General features: G+C 41.1%; 2 protein-coding genes across 2 annotated transcripts; both read left to right on the top strand.

Moving 5' to 3' along the window:
• The first annotated feature begins 2,179 nt into the window (after positions 1-2,179).
• npm1a (nucleophosmin 1a) lies at positions 2,180-6,562 on the top strand. The gene is made up of 10 exons (XM_053847402.1): positions 2,180-2,353; positions 2,988-3,064; positions 3,238-3,357; positions 4,478-4,571; positions 4,645-4,772; positions 4,838-4,884; positions 4,968-5,079; positions 5,169-5,279; positions 5,348-5,422; positions 5,870-6,562. The coding sequence occupies exons 1-10, from the start codon at positions 2,317-2,319 to the stop codon at positions 5,918-5,920; spliced, it is 852 nt and encodes a 283-aa protein (XP_053703377.1). The 5' UTR covers positions 2,180-2,316; the 3' UTR covers positions 5,921-6,562.
• A 2,273-nt stretch (positions 6,563-8,835) lies between these two features.
• LOC128748370 (claudin-7-B-like) lies at positions 8,836-13,631 on the top strand. Its single transcript, XM_053847069.1, has 4 exons — positions 8,836-9,319; positions 10,395-10,559; positions 10,625-10,709; positions 12,774-13,631. The coding sequence occupies exons 1-4, from the start codon at positions 9,097-9,099 to the stop codon at positions 12,922-12,924; spliced, it is 624 nt and encodes a 207-aa protein (XP_053703044.1). The 5' UTR covers positions 8,836-9,096; the 3' UTR covers positions 12,925-13,631.
• The last annotated feature ends 965 nt before the right edge of the window (positions 13,632-14,596 follow it).

The raw sequence follows: 14,596 nt of genomic DNA on the forward strand, positions 1-14,596 counted from the left end.
ATTCATGGACATTTTAGTTCCTTGTATATGGACTTCTACACTTACTGTGCATCACAGAAGTTTATTCCAACGTATGCTGCCTATCAAGTATATCATCACAGTATTTGTCATTATTATTTCTGACCTGCTTTCCCTGAAACATTGCATGGTTAGTGTACATGTTTGTGTGCTTTGTTTGTTTTGGCCATGAATTATTGTGGTGTCTTTGCTGACTCACTTTGTGATTCCAGAGCTTCATTGTTTTCTTTTGCTTCTCTCCTTGGAGGAATCCCTTAGAATCTTTTGGCACAGTGCTGCTCTTTGTCTTAGTCCATGCAAGTCCAGAAGTGCTGGTTCCTTCTGTGTCTCACACCTGTCTCCTCCATTGCCAGTGGATTTTTCAGGATGCGGATGTCTGCCATCACCCTCCTTCGCTAGAAGTCTCGCAGGGAAGAGCTTCAATTTTTTTCTTTCCTGAGTGACAGCAGATTATGCTCTACATAAAGTCTAGATGTGAAGTATATTTTTATTATCGTTATTATAACAGAAAAGGCACTCAGAGAGCGCAAACCTCTGGCAAGCAAGTCACAGTCACAATTAAGTATCCGAGATCCAAATGCCAATGTGGAACAAAATGGTCCAATCACTCAATGTTAAATAATCCATTACAAAGTTCCTGGATCCAGATGGTGGTTTGGATTACTCCCAAAAGTGAATCTTTTTTTCCTTGTCCCATTTCACATATTTCCACAAAATTTCATCCAAATCCATCCATAGCTTTATAAATTATTTTGAACACAGACAAATGAACACTTTTGAAAACAGGCGGAAGTTATAATAATGGTGGGATGAGAAAAATGCCCAATGTACAGCCACTGGGCGCCAATATAGTACCATCATGTTACTAAACTCAAAACTACAGTAATCTGAGAACGAGAAATAAAAGGCTCTGCAGCAGCAACACATTTATCAGATGCTGTGGTTCTCTGCAGACTCCCAATTGAAATTCTGGCCTTTGAATTTCTGAGTTTCAAACTCAGACGCCTCAGCGTTCCCCTTTATCAGGACGTGGCACACCACAAGAGGAATTAAACAGCTCTTCCAAGTGGTTTGAAGATATATTGCAACTTATATTCAAACGGAGCCCCTGAAGGGACAAATGGCAGCTGTTCAGTCCTTCAATACATGGCAAATAGGGAATGTGTGTTGTTTCCTGATATTACTCCTCTAAAACCTCTCAGGATATCTGTATGGATATTGAACATAAAAGCACATTATATTACATTAGATGGAGAAGCAAAACACATCCTTCCACTTTCTTTTTGTCCAGGACTCAGAAACGCCGTCGTATAGAAATACTGAAAAATAAATTCTCCCTCTCATCTCTCACTGTAGACTATTACTTTATACCACTTACACTTTACTTACTTACATATTTTTCTAAAATGTTTTCTTTTAAAATTCATACCTGTCAACCTCTGCCAATAACTCCCGTTTATAAAGCGGCGCAATTCCCCTTATAAATAAAGAAACCTTACAAACACAATTGCAGTGCATTTTAATGTGTTATTATTACTATTTACATCACAGCAATACAGATAATGTACAGCATGTTTTAAAATGAATCATTCTTCCATAGTGTCTTTCAATCTTCCATAGTCTTCCATAGTGTATTTCAATCAAAAAATCAAAGAAGTAAGCATGGAAGAATTCGTGATACTTCTATGATTTTTCTCTGAATGATTCCTCTTGCAACACAATTCAGAACAACGGATGTGAGCCGCAGTGCAACGCGCATGCGCACACAACGCTCCTATCGTCAAAGCCGCAAGCAACGCGAAAAAGAAATGTGCGATTGAGGATAACTTTTGCGAGTATGATGCGCCGACCGTCGTCAGCTACCAGAGATGAGACGATCCGTTTTGGATCCGAAACTGGCGAGTCGATATCGGTCTGGCGTGAAACGTCAGTGGGAATTTATTTTGTTCCAATTTATTTTTCCTCGTATAAAAGTCGTTATACGGGGTACAAGATTTGAAATTGTAAAAAAAAAAACGTATAGAATACTGGGAAAACTTATAAGTTGACAAGTATGAAAATTAAATAAAAATGATGGCGGAGTGACCAAAACGTCAGTTCAGTCATCCAGCCACTGGGTGGCGATGTACTCCAACTTCAACCACCAGACTCACCACAAAGAAGAAAGGCGCCGCGGCAGCACCACGTGTGACAGACTCGGTGCACTCGGTTTGTCAGCAGCTCTCGCAGTAGTTCTCCTGACCGGCTAAGTCGAATTAAAGTCCATTCCCTTCTGAATTTATTGAGCGGCTGAACAACATGGAAGACGCAATGGCACCGCAAACCTTCCTTTATGGTGAGACTTTCCTGGAAGCTATTTGAATGCGCGCTACTGGTCAAATGTTTATGTAAATGAATAAAAGTTAACGTCCTGGGAGGCTTCTTAAATGGAGTTTTTAACAAGATATGTATTTGTCGTGTTTGACGTTTGTTGTGTTTAACTCATTGGAGTTGCGGATGCTAAACCGGAGTCGGCCACACACGTGTCGAACATGGCGGCTCCCCTCGATCTCGACAGAAAAAGCTAGTTTAAGGCGAAATAGAAATGTAATTCTTTAGTTTCTGACCTTAACGACATCCTGTAACTCATTGTTTAAAGGCCTAGGCATGTCTGGGACGGGGGAAGCCAACGTGGGTGAAATGACACGTGCTCCATGCTGTCACTCCTTCATGTGGAGGACAATCCAAAGCGTCTAGAAGTCTTTGATTCCTTACAATAAGCTGCATATAAAGACATTAGTTAGCTGTTCATCATTCATGAACACTTTCGATGTATTACTGACTATAACTGCTGACAATTGTAATATTTCGTTTAGTCTAGTTCCAGCGTACTGTTGTATACTGGTATTTATTGAGCAATTCCTTTTTGTCCATGGCCATCTTTATTTGGTCTGAAACAAGAGTGTAATCTCTTCCTTCTTTGCCTTTAGGTTGTACACTTGAAAATAAAAGTGAAGTGGTGTTCAACCCAGGAGATGAGTTCGAGCACCAGCTCGACCTCCGGATGGTGAGTCCATAAATAAGCCCACTGGTCCATGATTGTCTTCAGTTGTGATCATTGAAAGTCAAGCGAGTTAATCCATAATATTAAAATTAAGTGTTCTTGTTTCTCTCTCAACTCTCTCTCTAACATTTTTTCATGTAATTCGTTTACTGTAATACTGTAAATGCTTTCTTCAGGTGTGCGTGGACCAGACCACCAAAGATGAAATAAACACAGTGGAGGTGGAGGTTCAGGATGGTGAGGGGCGTACGGTCAAAGCTGTGCTGGCGTCCCTGAAGCCCTCAACTTTGCCAAGTGTGAGTGATAAACTCAACTCAACAGTGCACATGTGCAATGCTACTGTATTGTGCCCTCTTCATTGTAAATGCGGTGGAGTCTGCTCTGAGATATGAGAGATGGGCGATATATCACGTCATTTTGGTAATAACAATAATTATCACGATAAGTACATTTTCATTCTATTGCATATGTTGGACATGCTACAGTCTCTCTTGAATCTGTTTTATGACAATTAGTGGTGTTTGTCTCCCACATCATTTGTTTCTTTCGATATAATAGTTAACCAACTGTAGAGATGAGAAATTCAATGTTCCACATCTCTGGTAGAAGCCGCTTGTGTCTGACGGACTGCTCTGCCAGCTTTATTCAAGGGTTACATCGAGCCATCTGCCTGCTCTATCATGTCTCTTAACAGTTGACTTTAACTATGGACACATTTCCTAGATGCCATTGAAGCGTTATTAGAAATAAATATGACTAAATGATAATTTCATATTTTATTCAAAATCATTTCCAGGCTGTCCGTCCTTTGTCTAGTTAAATGAAAAACGTTATTCACAGTTCTCTCTCCTAAAGTGGTTGTCTTTCATTGCCTTATTGAAGATTTTGCTAATACTTTGACCGCTTTAGAATTTGTTGATGGTCCCTAACTGATGCCGGGCTGTATCAATAGCTCTGCCACTAAGAGTGTGTCCGCCATCAGTGAACCCTAATGGGGACGTGGAAGAGGATGCATCCACCAATACTGGAGTGGAGGTCCGTCCAGTATCCAACTGTTTTGGATACTGGACAGACACAGATCCAGAGACTCAATGGACCAATGTCATTATCAAAAGTTTCCTCTATTAAAAAAGTTAAACTACAATCGTGAACCAAAGTCCACCACACTCTCCACAACCGTCACAAGCTGGTGTCGGCTGTCAAACACCGCGGAGCTAGAGTGCGTATCGCGCCGTCATGGTCTCATCATGTTCATGTATGTAGGTCCAATACAGCAAGTGTGTTTATCGAATCTATCATGAGATGCAGAATTCTCATCGCTGGGATTGTCTTTGGTGGTATATTGTGTACGATAAGTTGTCGCCCATCCCTGATTTGTATGATGCTAATGTATAATGAGTTGTGTGGTTCTTGCAGGTTTGCCTTGGTGGCTTCTCAATCACTCCCCCAGCTGTCTTTCGGCTTAAATCGGGATCTGGTCCGATTCACATCAGCGGACAATGTCTCGTCAGTGAGTGCTCTTGGTTTCTATATATTCAATACAGTGGTTCATTTTTTTTATTGATAACTTGTGTGGTTGAAAGTGATGGATTCAGAGTCTGATGAAGATGAAGATGAAGAGGAGGAAGAAGAGGAAGAGGAAGAGGAAGAGGAAGTGCCCGTGAAGGCAACAAATAAAAGACCTGCTTCCTCCCCATCGTCCAAATCTCGGGTTTGTTTTTGCCCTGCTTTTGTCTTTAAACCTGTCACTTATTCTCTTAAATCTTGTCTCCACAGAAAAAGTCGAAAATGGAGGTTGAGGAAGACGAAGATGATGACAGTGGGTAAGTCTGAAATGCTTTCTAGATTTGCGTATGAGCTGTTGGATTGTAGTTAAAGGACTGAGTGGTGAGCTTTGCGTTTGTAGGGACGATGAAGATGAGTCCATGGAAGATGAATCGCCAGTCAAGGCGAAACCTGCCCCAGCTAAAGCCAAGTCTCAAAATGGCAAGGCTGTGAAACAACCTCCTGCTAAAAAGGTACCCATGAGGAATGAATGGTCATTACCTCTTTTCTTCTGGCCTTGCTTTGTTGACTTGTATGAATAAAGGATGCGGTTTCATTGAAGGAGAAACCAGCAAAGGGAAAAGATGGCAAAACACCCAAAACCCCTCCAACTCCAAAGACACCCTTGACCGTACCGGAGATCAAAGTCAAGATAACGGAGGCCATGAAAAAGGTCAGTGTTAATTTGGTCACACAGATAAATATTTCCATGTGTGGCTAAATCCTTGCCTTTTATTATAGGGGGTGTCACTTCCGAAGCTGCAGAGCAAGTTTGAGAACTTCGTCAAGCACAGCTATAAACTTGAAGACGCAAAGGTAACTGTCATCTTCAACTCTCTTATTGATGTGTAGGAGAGGTTTCATTGAACAGTGTCCTCCAGTAGGTGGCGCTCTTGCTTTGAAAATGGTTTCGTTGAAGCAGCTTTTATTTGCCATAGATGAAACAGCAGTGAGAGCCAACTAGTGGCTTATGGAACTGGGGATGCTGCCATAGGACCTTGCTGGCCCATCTGGAGATATGATGCGTGAAATCGGCTTTAAGTTGTCAGTCGTATGCCTCAGATTTAATTGGCACGGTTAATCATTAAGAATGGAAAATGATACACTGCTGCAATGTGCAGTAGTACTTTGGTGACATCACGCATGCCCAGGCTGTCTATCTAAATTTGCAGTGTCCTTTTTGTCCACGAGAGGGCAGTGTTTACTTGATAATTTGAACGGCGTTTGATAATTTTGATTTTTAAATACCTTTATTTTTTTCAGGCGCTTGCTGAGCTGTGGAAGTGGAAACAGACAGTCACAGATTCCAAATAATTTACCAACTTTCTTTTGACTTGTTTGTACCCATAGCAACCAGTAAGCCAATTTTTGTGCCTCTCACGGAATCCAACTGTTCTCCTGCAAAACGTAATGATGTAACTGTTTTAAAAAGGTGGTTTTATACAGAAGGCGGCGAAGCCATAGACCTGAAGGCGCTACTGGCTTTCACGAGTCCAGCCTGCTGATTGTTCATGTTCTCATTGGATTCCTTGTTCAAACCATGTTGCACTTTTTATACTGAAAACTCAGATGTTGAGATTAAAAAGTTTGAGTTCATTGAAGCGGTTGGCTTTGATGCTTTATGTGCTTTGCCGTCCAGTAGTTGAAACAGCGTGTGGTAACAATGGGACACAGGGCCATGACTATATGCATGCAGGTGTGGCGCAACAAGTGTGAACCGAATGGTTGACAATGTTTGCCTGTGAAAAAAATTGAGATTAAAAGTGAACGGTCAGCCGTCGGTCTTCAGCATGACTGTCTGAATGCATGTGTTGTGTAAACGGAAGGATGGGAGAGACTCCAGGCTTTCCCCCCAGTGGCCACTCACCTTGGAAGAGTTGGAGAGAGAAAAATGTTGAGGTTCATCATTCCATTTTTGAGTGAAACTGTGCTGTGGGTTTGGTTAATAAAATGTGAATCTGTTTGAGTGAACGTTTCTTCTTGCACTTCCAACTGACGTTTACTGGGTTGCGTACACTAGGCTCTTATTACGTGCAGATTTTCTTTCCTGCATGTCACTTTCCCTCTATACGATGTCGGTTGTTTTTGACTTCATTTTTTTACCTGTTTAGGCAACATCTTCATTTTGTCACACCCAAGATGGTGGAATCTGTAAACATGTCTGAGTGAGTAGGTAAAGAGCTATTCCTGAAAGGCCCGAATAGTGTCAATGTAGATTATAATGTACGGTGTTTGAAATGCAGCGACATAAGGCTTTTGAGTTTCCTACAACATCGGCTCTTATTTTCATCATATAAGAGAAACCAAGTGCTTTGTTTAATTCGTAGTTTAAACGTCTTGCCAAGTGTATCTTGCATCTTTATTCTGCGCATCGTCGACCCCTCTTCTAACGGCCACGGAAGTCAAATGGCGAAGTTGGACATTTCACCACTAGATGGCACAATATACTTGGAACGGTTCCTCAGTAACCAGCTCAGGTTCCTGTTGCGGGGACCCGACTGAGTCATCACGTCTGTCTGAATAGAGACGTTTTGGTTGTCGTTGACTATGCAGACTGTTTATGGTCATAGTTCAGGTTGGGTCATTCAATGTGTATAGTGCTTTAGAAATATACAGTGAATATATCATGCATTTCTTGAAGTTTCGTCGCGAGCGTCCACAGCTTTACAGGACTTAGTAGTTTGTTTATTTAATGGACATATTTCTACACCAAAGTCCTTCGTTTTATTAAGTCACTGGTTCAGTTACTTACTATTAATGTCCTATGACCTGCCACTAACCGCATTCCTTTCACCACAGTTTTTACTGTTACTGACGCCATTATGTTGTGTATTTTTGGTCAGCAATCACCATCGGATCCTTCAATTTTCCAGCGCACTGAAATGCGCTTCATCGGCCACACATCATGTAAAGCCTTTACTCACAATGTAAAATGAGCTGCATTCTCAGAGCTCAGTAGGCGGCGCTCTTGGTTTGATAATTATGGTTATATGGTTTTATTTAGGCAGTTTATTTCCCACGATTATAAATCGGAGAGTGCCATCTAGTGGCCTCACAAAATTGAGACGCTTATTGGCCCGCTAGCTCTATTTACATACGAATTCCGCAATTGTCTTGATCTACATTACACTTATATTACCACGTTTAATTGTATTGTTTCTGTCGGAATGCTTTACGAATAAACAACTGACATCCACATGACCTATGGTGACTCACTGTCGGTCCAACCGGGTTAGTCACAGTTGCGCAAGTATCAATGTAATTATTTTTGTTTCCGGCTATTTTTGGAAATACTATGTGTGTATATACAGGGGTTGGACTAAATAATGGAAACACCATGTTTCCATTATTTTGTGTGTGTGTGTATATATATATATATATATATATATATGAGAGAGAGACAGAAATAAATGATACAGGAGAAAATTATATTATTCTGAAGAGAGACTTTTTCTAAATTTGTAATTTAAGTATGTTCTTTCTGGTGAACAAAGAGTGGTGTTGTATTGTCAACATTAATTTTTTTTTTGTTGGGTTAGGGTTATGGGTGGTTTTCTTATATGTTATCCATAAACAATATCTGGGAGCTTAATTTATATATATATATATATATATATATATATATATATATGAGAGAGAGACAGAAATAAATGATACAGGAGAAAATTATATTATTCTGAAGAGAGACTTTTTCTAAATTTGTAATTTAAGTATGTTCTTTCTGGTGAACAAAGAGTGGTGTTGTATTGTCAACATTAATTTTTTTTTTGTTGGGTTAGGGTTATGGGTGGTTTTCTTATATGTTATCCATAAACAATATCTGGGAGCTTAATTTATTGTGTGGAGGTACACAATAATAAAGAACGAATACATTCATATTCAAACGCTTCGTCTGTTGAAAGGCAGTAACACAGGGGCCGACGCTTCTTGTACATTGTTGTATCAATGAAGCGACATCATTGCGACGCGATCTTATCACTGTTGTTGTCGATTATTGGCCCGATTTATTATGATGATTATTATTTTATTCCAACGCACTTCCCTGGTCGGTGGAATCTCCACTGACCTTGGCAATAAAGCTGATTCTGATGCGTTTGTCTGTCAACGGTTCTGTTTCCGGAAACGGTTACGTCATGAAACTTCGCTACGTCGTCCGCTACGGCGCTGGAGTCGAAACTACGTGCGCGTCCACGCCCACCTGTAACTGAAACCGCCTAAAAATGCTCGCTCCCGCTGCGGCTTCTTCACTCAAGGTGCGGCCGAGTAACAGGTGCGTCTCCGCTCTTTCCCAGGAACCGAGCTAAATCCACCGGGCGCGGACTTATTTTTTTTTTTACACAAACAAGTGTAACTAAGTAGCTTTGTAATTCAGAGACCGCAAACGTCGTCTGCTCGAGAGAACTTTGATCGAAGTCGTCTGGTTTTGAGTTAGGTGCAGTCCGCCATTGTCTTGAAGGTAGATCGCTGAGGAAGAGGAAGAAGGAGAGGAAATGGCCAACAAGGGTCTGCAACTTTTGGGCTTCGCCTTGTCGCTGCTGGGTTTGATTGGACTGATAATAGGGACCATAATGCCGCAATGGAAGATGTCCGCTTATGTGGGAGACAACATCATCACGGCGGTGGCCATGTACGAGGGTCTCTGGATGTCCTGCGCCTTTCAGAGCACCGGCCAGATCCAGTGTAAAGTCTACGACTCCATCCTGCAGCTCAACAGTACGTACCATCTTTTGTTTTTGTGTGTGTGTGGTTTCTTGTTTAATTTCCCTTATTTCTATCCAGTTTTGAACTGTGAAAAGTACTATGTTGTGTCCTAAAGAAAGGAAAAAATGGTGCCTTGTTCAACAGTCAATGTGTCCGTTGGGTGGATTCTCGATTCTCCAGGTCCAGACAAACCGGTTCCATCACTCATTAACCTCCCCTTTACTCCTCGTCGTGAAGTCGACCCGCTGTTCGTGACCAGGAACTAGAGTGTGCTGTGGAAATTGAGTGTGAATTTGAAACTTCCCCCAATTGTTTTGCAGTGCCTTATTAGCATGGCTCAGCGCTTGTAGTTCAACCTTAAACACCTGCATGAGCCGCTGTTTACTCCAGCTTCTTCAGAAGCTGCCTTAAAAAACACTGGCTTTTAACACTGCCATATTCAGTCTTCTGGTTTTTTTCTCCTTTTAAACGTTGCAAAATACTGCACACAGAAACTACAGTTGGTGAAACATTGTCTAACTTTAATTGTTATGGCATTTTATGAGCCATAAAATGTGTTTGGAACAGTAGCCAAGTGTGTCAATCACTCTGTGTTTGTCATTTGAATAGTTAAGTACCGTTTCTTTTCTTTGTTTTTTGTTTTTTTTAACCCCACTTTAAAGCCAATCACGTTTTTAATAAGGAACATATTCAAACGCGTAAGGTATCTGATGAATTCATCGTGTCTGGTTCTGAAGAATCCTCCTTCTGTCTGGTCTATTTGAACCTGCTGAAAGAGACTCTCGCACCTGAAATCGGGAGTGGCCTTCTCCATAATGAAACTTGAAACCTAGTTGGGCCTGTTTCTGACTGCACACATTCTCCCACACTCCTCTGCTCCCCCTCCCCCTCCCCCCAGGGCCTGCACTTAGTGCCAGTTTCCGTGGCGTGTTGCTATAGGGAGGAGCAGTAACCCCCAGGAGATGGACTGTGATGTGCAGAAGCACTGCTGTTATTGTAGTTATAAAAATGGATGCAGGGTATTTGCTGTCGAGGCGAAAAAAAGGCTCAGGAATGATCCCTGACAACTGTCTTTGCTTTAATTCAGGTGCGCTTCAGGCAACGCGTGCCCTCATGATTGTGAGCATCATCATCACGGCGGCGGGTCTCGGCGTGGCCTGCATGGGTATGAAATGCACCAACTGTGGAGGCGACGACAAGGCAAAGAAGGCCCGCATAGCCATGACTGGCGGTATCATCCTGCTTGTCGGATGTAAGAAACCACACCTCCTCCAAACTCATTTGAAAATGTTTACGACAATGCTCTCTCATGTGCAGCTCTGTGTGCCATCATTGCCTGCTCCTGGTACGCCCACGACATCATCCAAGCCTTCTACAACCCTTTCACACCCGTCAATACCAAGTAAGTGTTGCTCCAGTTTTGCTTCACTAGTTGTGCTATTGCACCACACTTCTTCCTGGTGAGAGAAAAGCTGTCTTGATTTTCTGCGCTCCTCACAACTCGTGAAATTCTGCTGTTCCCACAACTTTATTATTCAATAAAATAATAGAGATGTTGAGAATGAATTCATGAAGTACATTTTGTCATATTCCCAGTGATTTATACAGCGTATTCGAAGGGGCTAGGCACCGAAGATGACCGTCAATAGCCTGAAATTGCAAATACTTGTATCTCCCCACCGTCTAAAACACTCCCATTACACTACACCAGAGCAAAGTACGGCCGGGTGATATTGAAATTCTAAAAGAGGAAGTTTTGGTACCATTGCTTCTGTCTTGTAAATATGTTTTCTCCATAGATGCGTTACCAAGATGTTCACTGCTTCCAGTATTTATAATTTATACTGACAATCTTTAAATAAAAAAAAATTGTATCACCAAATATTTTAAACATATAATTATACTTTTCCCTATTTCCTTCTTTTGTATTATTGAAGTAACAAAAAGTCAAGTTACATTTCAAGACTCAGATTTACTTCTCTCCTGCCGTTTGGCTCCTCGCAATGGTCGCAGTCGATCATGTGACCTGTTCTGAAATTGAACTGCCCGCCCCCGAAACCATCATCCAAAGCACTTAAAATTTACTTAAATGTTGATAGATGACAATGACGATTTTGCTGTGCAGTCTGATGACTATCAGCTTATGATTTGAACAGAATCATGGAATTGTTCTTTAAAACGGATTTTGACATGATAAACTGCTGAGGTACGTGTGCTTACAAAAAACGTCACAGAGGGAAGCTACTCTGGAAGGCATCATGAGCCTGCTATTCGGGTGGAGAGCCCGACCATCTGTTTACATGGGGCGGTGGACGCCACTGTTTTCCACCCATTATACCCATTATATAAATAATACGCAAGTATGTTCAATACGCCTTGCCAAAATCAATTTATTGGATAAAATAGGGACAAAATATCCCTTCATTATGAGATGACTCGGGTTGTCACAATACTAAACAATGATTATCACGAAAAATACATTTTAATTCTATACCATTAGTCGGACACAACATTATTTGTTTGTGTTTAAATATAATAGCTGTTACTAATAACTGTAAACTAATAACTGAGAAATTCAATGTTTCACGTCTCTGGTCAGACCTGGTCGTGTCTGACAGGCTGCTCTGCCAGCTTTATTTAGGGGTTAACTTGAGCCGTTTGTCTGCTGTATCTCGTGTCTCCTAACGGTTGACTTTAACTATGGACCAGTCTGGACACATTTCCTAAATGCTATTGAACAAATATTAGAAATAAAGTGAATACATGATCATTTAGTCATATCCCATTCTCTGAATCGTGATAGAAACTGTCACTCTAACCTTTACAGGTTGTTTTCCTTTGACCAAATCACAATTTGTTGATGGTCCCTAACTGATACTGCGTTGTAGCATTAGCACTGCCTGTGACTGTCCGCGATCAGTGGACCCTTATGGGGACGCGGAGCGGGACGCCGCCTCCAATAAAAGAGCAGATGTCCGTCCAAACTATTTTCACCGCAGTGTTTCTCTGAGGCTCCAGCTAGCGGGAGACCTGCATATGCTGACATGAAACTTGATCTAATAAAACAAACCTCAATCCAGAGACTCGGAGTCAACCAGTGTCATTATCAAAGGTTTGTCATGTTCATGCATGTATGCCCAATCCAACAAATGAGCCGTGTGTTTATCAAATTTATTGTGAAATGCCGAAGCCCAAGATTATTTACTGTGTATACTATCCCTACTGGGAAGGTGTTCGATACCATGGGATCTAAAAAAAATGACAAATATTAAAAAAAAAAAACAAAACACGAAGTATTGATACTATGTCAGATAAGAATTGTACCTGTTTACTGCGCTTGAGTAGCAAGACTTTTCAGAGTTTTGATATTTCTTGGTGGATCCACCTGAAGTGTTTTTTTTGGGACATTAGACTTTATGCCGTCAAATGGTTATTAAAAGTATGGCCCTCTCCTCTTTGTGTACAGGTATGAGTTTGGGTCAGCCATCTTTATCGCATGGGCTGGAGCCTTCCTGGATGTGATCGGAGGCGGCATGCTGGCAGCATCCTGCCAGAGGGACAAGTCCACACCAAAGTATCCCATCTCCAGACCTCCAAGCAGCAAGGAATATGTTTGAAGGGACTCCCTGTTGACAGTTGACGCATCACCTTTCCATCTGTGCTACCAGCCAGACGATGAAACGGCCAGAAGATGATCAGTAGCCCTTTCATTTATTTTATATTTTATATTTTAGATTCTTCAGCCCGAAAGTGGCCGCATTTTAAATGGATGGTTGTCGACCTCAGTGCAGTGTTGCAGCCAGTTCAAATATAAATCTGCGTCAGTCCCTCTATCAAGTTACTTTTTAGTCCTACAGATTTTAACTGAGATGACAACAGCATGCATGCCTTAATCGTGTTACATTGGGGTCAGTGTGTTTCGAACAAGTTACTGAACTTCTCAGTTAAAGTGCACTGACTTTGACATCGGTGTTGGTCGGCATACAGGCTCAATGTCCCATTGTGATCTGGCACTGAGAGGCAACGTTCTGCTTGTGTGTGTGTGTGTGTGTCTGTGTGCCTTATTTATATTCACATGCCTGATTCCGTCTGACTTTTCATGACGTTTTAATTAAGTGCCAGAATGAGTTTTACGACTTTGTCAAGCGATTTCTGTAATTTGGATTGCCAATATTCCTGCAGCACGAGCTGGTCCTGTTGTTTTACGCGGGCCTGCTAGTGCTTGCTCTTTTAATGCCACTCCTCTGTGAGAACTCTTCAAGCTGTAACTATGAAACTCAACTCACGTTTGTTGTACATAAAATAAATATCAGATAAAAATCGATTGCATGTTTATTTGGCTTTCAGATTGGATATACTGCTGTTTGGACACCTCATTTACATCTGGCTTTGCAGGCGCTGCATTTTTACATGTGACAATGTCTCCTCCTGGTGGTTAAAGAGAAGTATTGAGGCGTGTTGAAAAGCTTGACGGGGTCGCCTTCATATTGTCGTCTCGCAAGACAAAAACCACGTAACCACTCGAAGCAGCTGAAAAGGAATCACTATTTTCACTGATGGGCAAGTTTGAAATGTAAAATATTTATCGGATCTGTGTCTTGTGTTACAATATAAATAAGGGAGACGATAAAAGAAGTATGGACGTAATAAAAGTTCCTCCTTGAAAGCTTTTAAATCACTACTTTCATGAGCTACATACCTATAAAAAATAGTCAAATGTGCTGCTTAAATCACTGGCTGATGTTTACATTGATATAAAATGAAACTGGATTTATTCATCAAATGGCAAAATATGGGCAATAAAAGACTTATGGAGCAGCTTATTGTACAGTACATATGTGTCGCTGTCTAGCTGAGTCACCTTTGTTGTTACAGTGGTAGATCACTCCTCACTACTGAGAGATGGATTATAAAATTTGAAGTGCATCGAACATCTATTTTGTCAACATATATTAAGTGCAATGTGTTCAGTAGATGGCGCTGCAGAGTTCTAATAAAACAACCTACAGATCCTGTATGAAGAGAGCACTGGGAAGTCCACACTTTATCTCCATAGAAAATAGGTTTATTCCTGTCATTCTCTTGTAAGGTTTGTTTGATCTGCTGGTTATATTTTCACATCTTCAGTCAATTTTGACAATAGTTTGCAAATGCAATTAAATGAAGACAAACACAAACAAGCCAGTATTTTAGGTCTTCCCCTGAAATTTTCCTCAAATTAAACAAGTACAAGCCAACAACGGAAAGATGAAGGAAATCGGTTCCCTGAGCTTACGCCAGAACTATATT

Source organism: Synchiropus splendidus, chromosome 17 (genome assembly GCF_027744825.2).
Source record: "Synchiropus splendidus isolate RoL2022-P1 chromosome 17, RoL_Sspl_1.0, whole genome shotgun sequence".
NCBI classification, from domain to species: Eukaryota; Metazoa; Chordata; class Actinopteri; order Syngnathiformes; family Callionymidae; genus Synchiropus; species Synchiropus splendidus.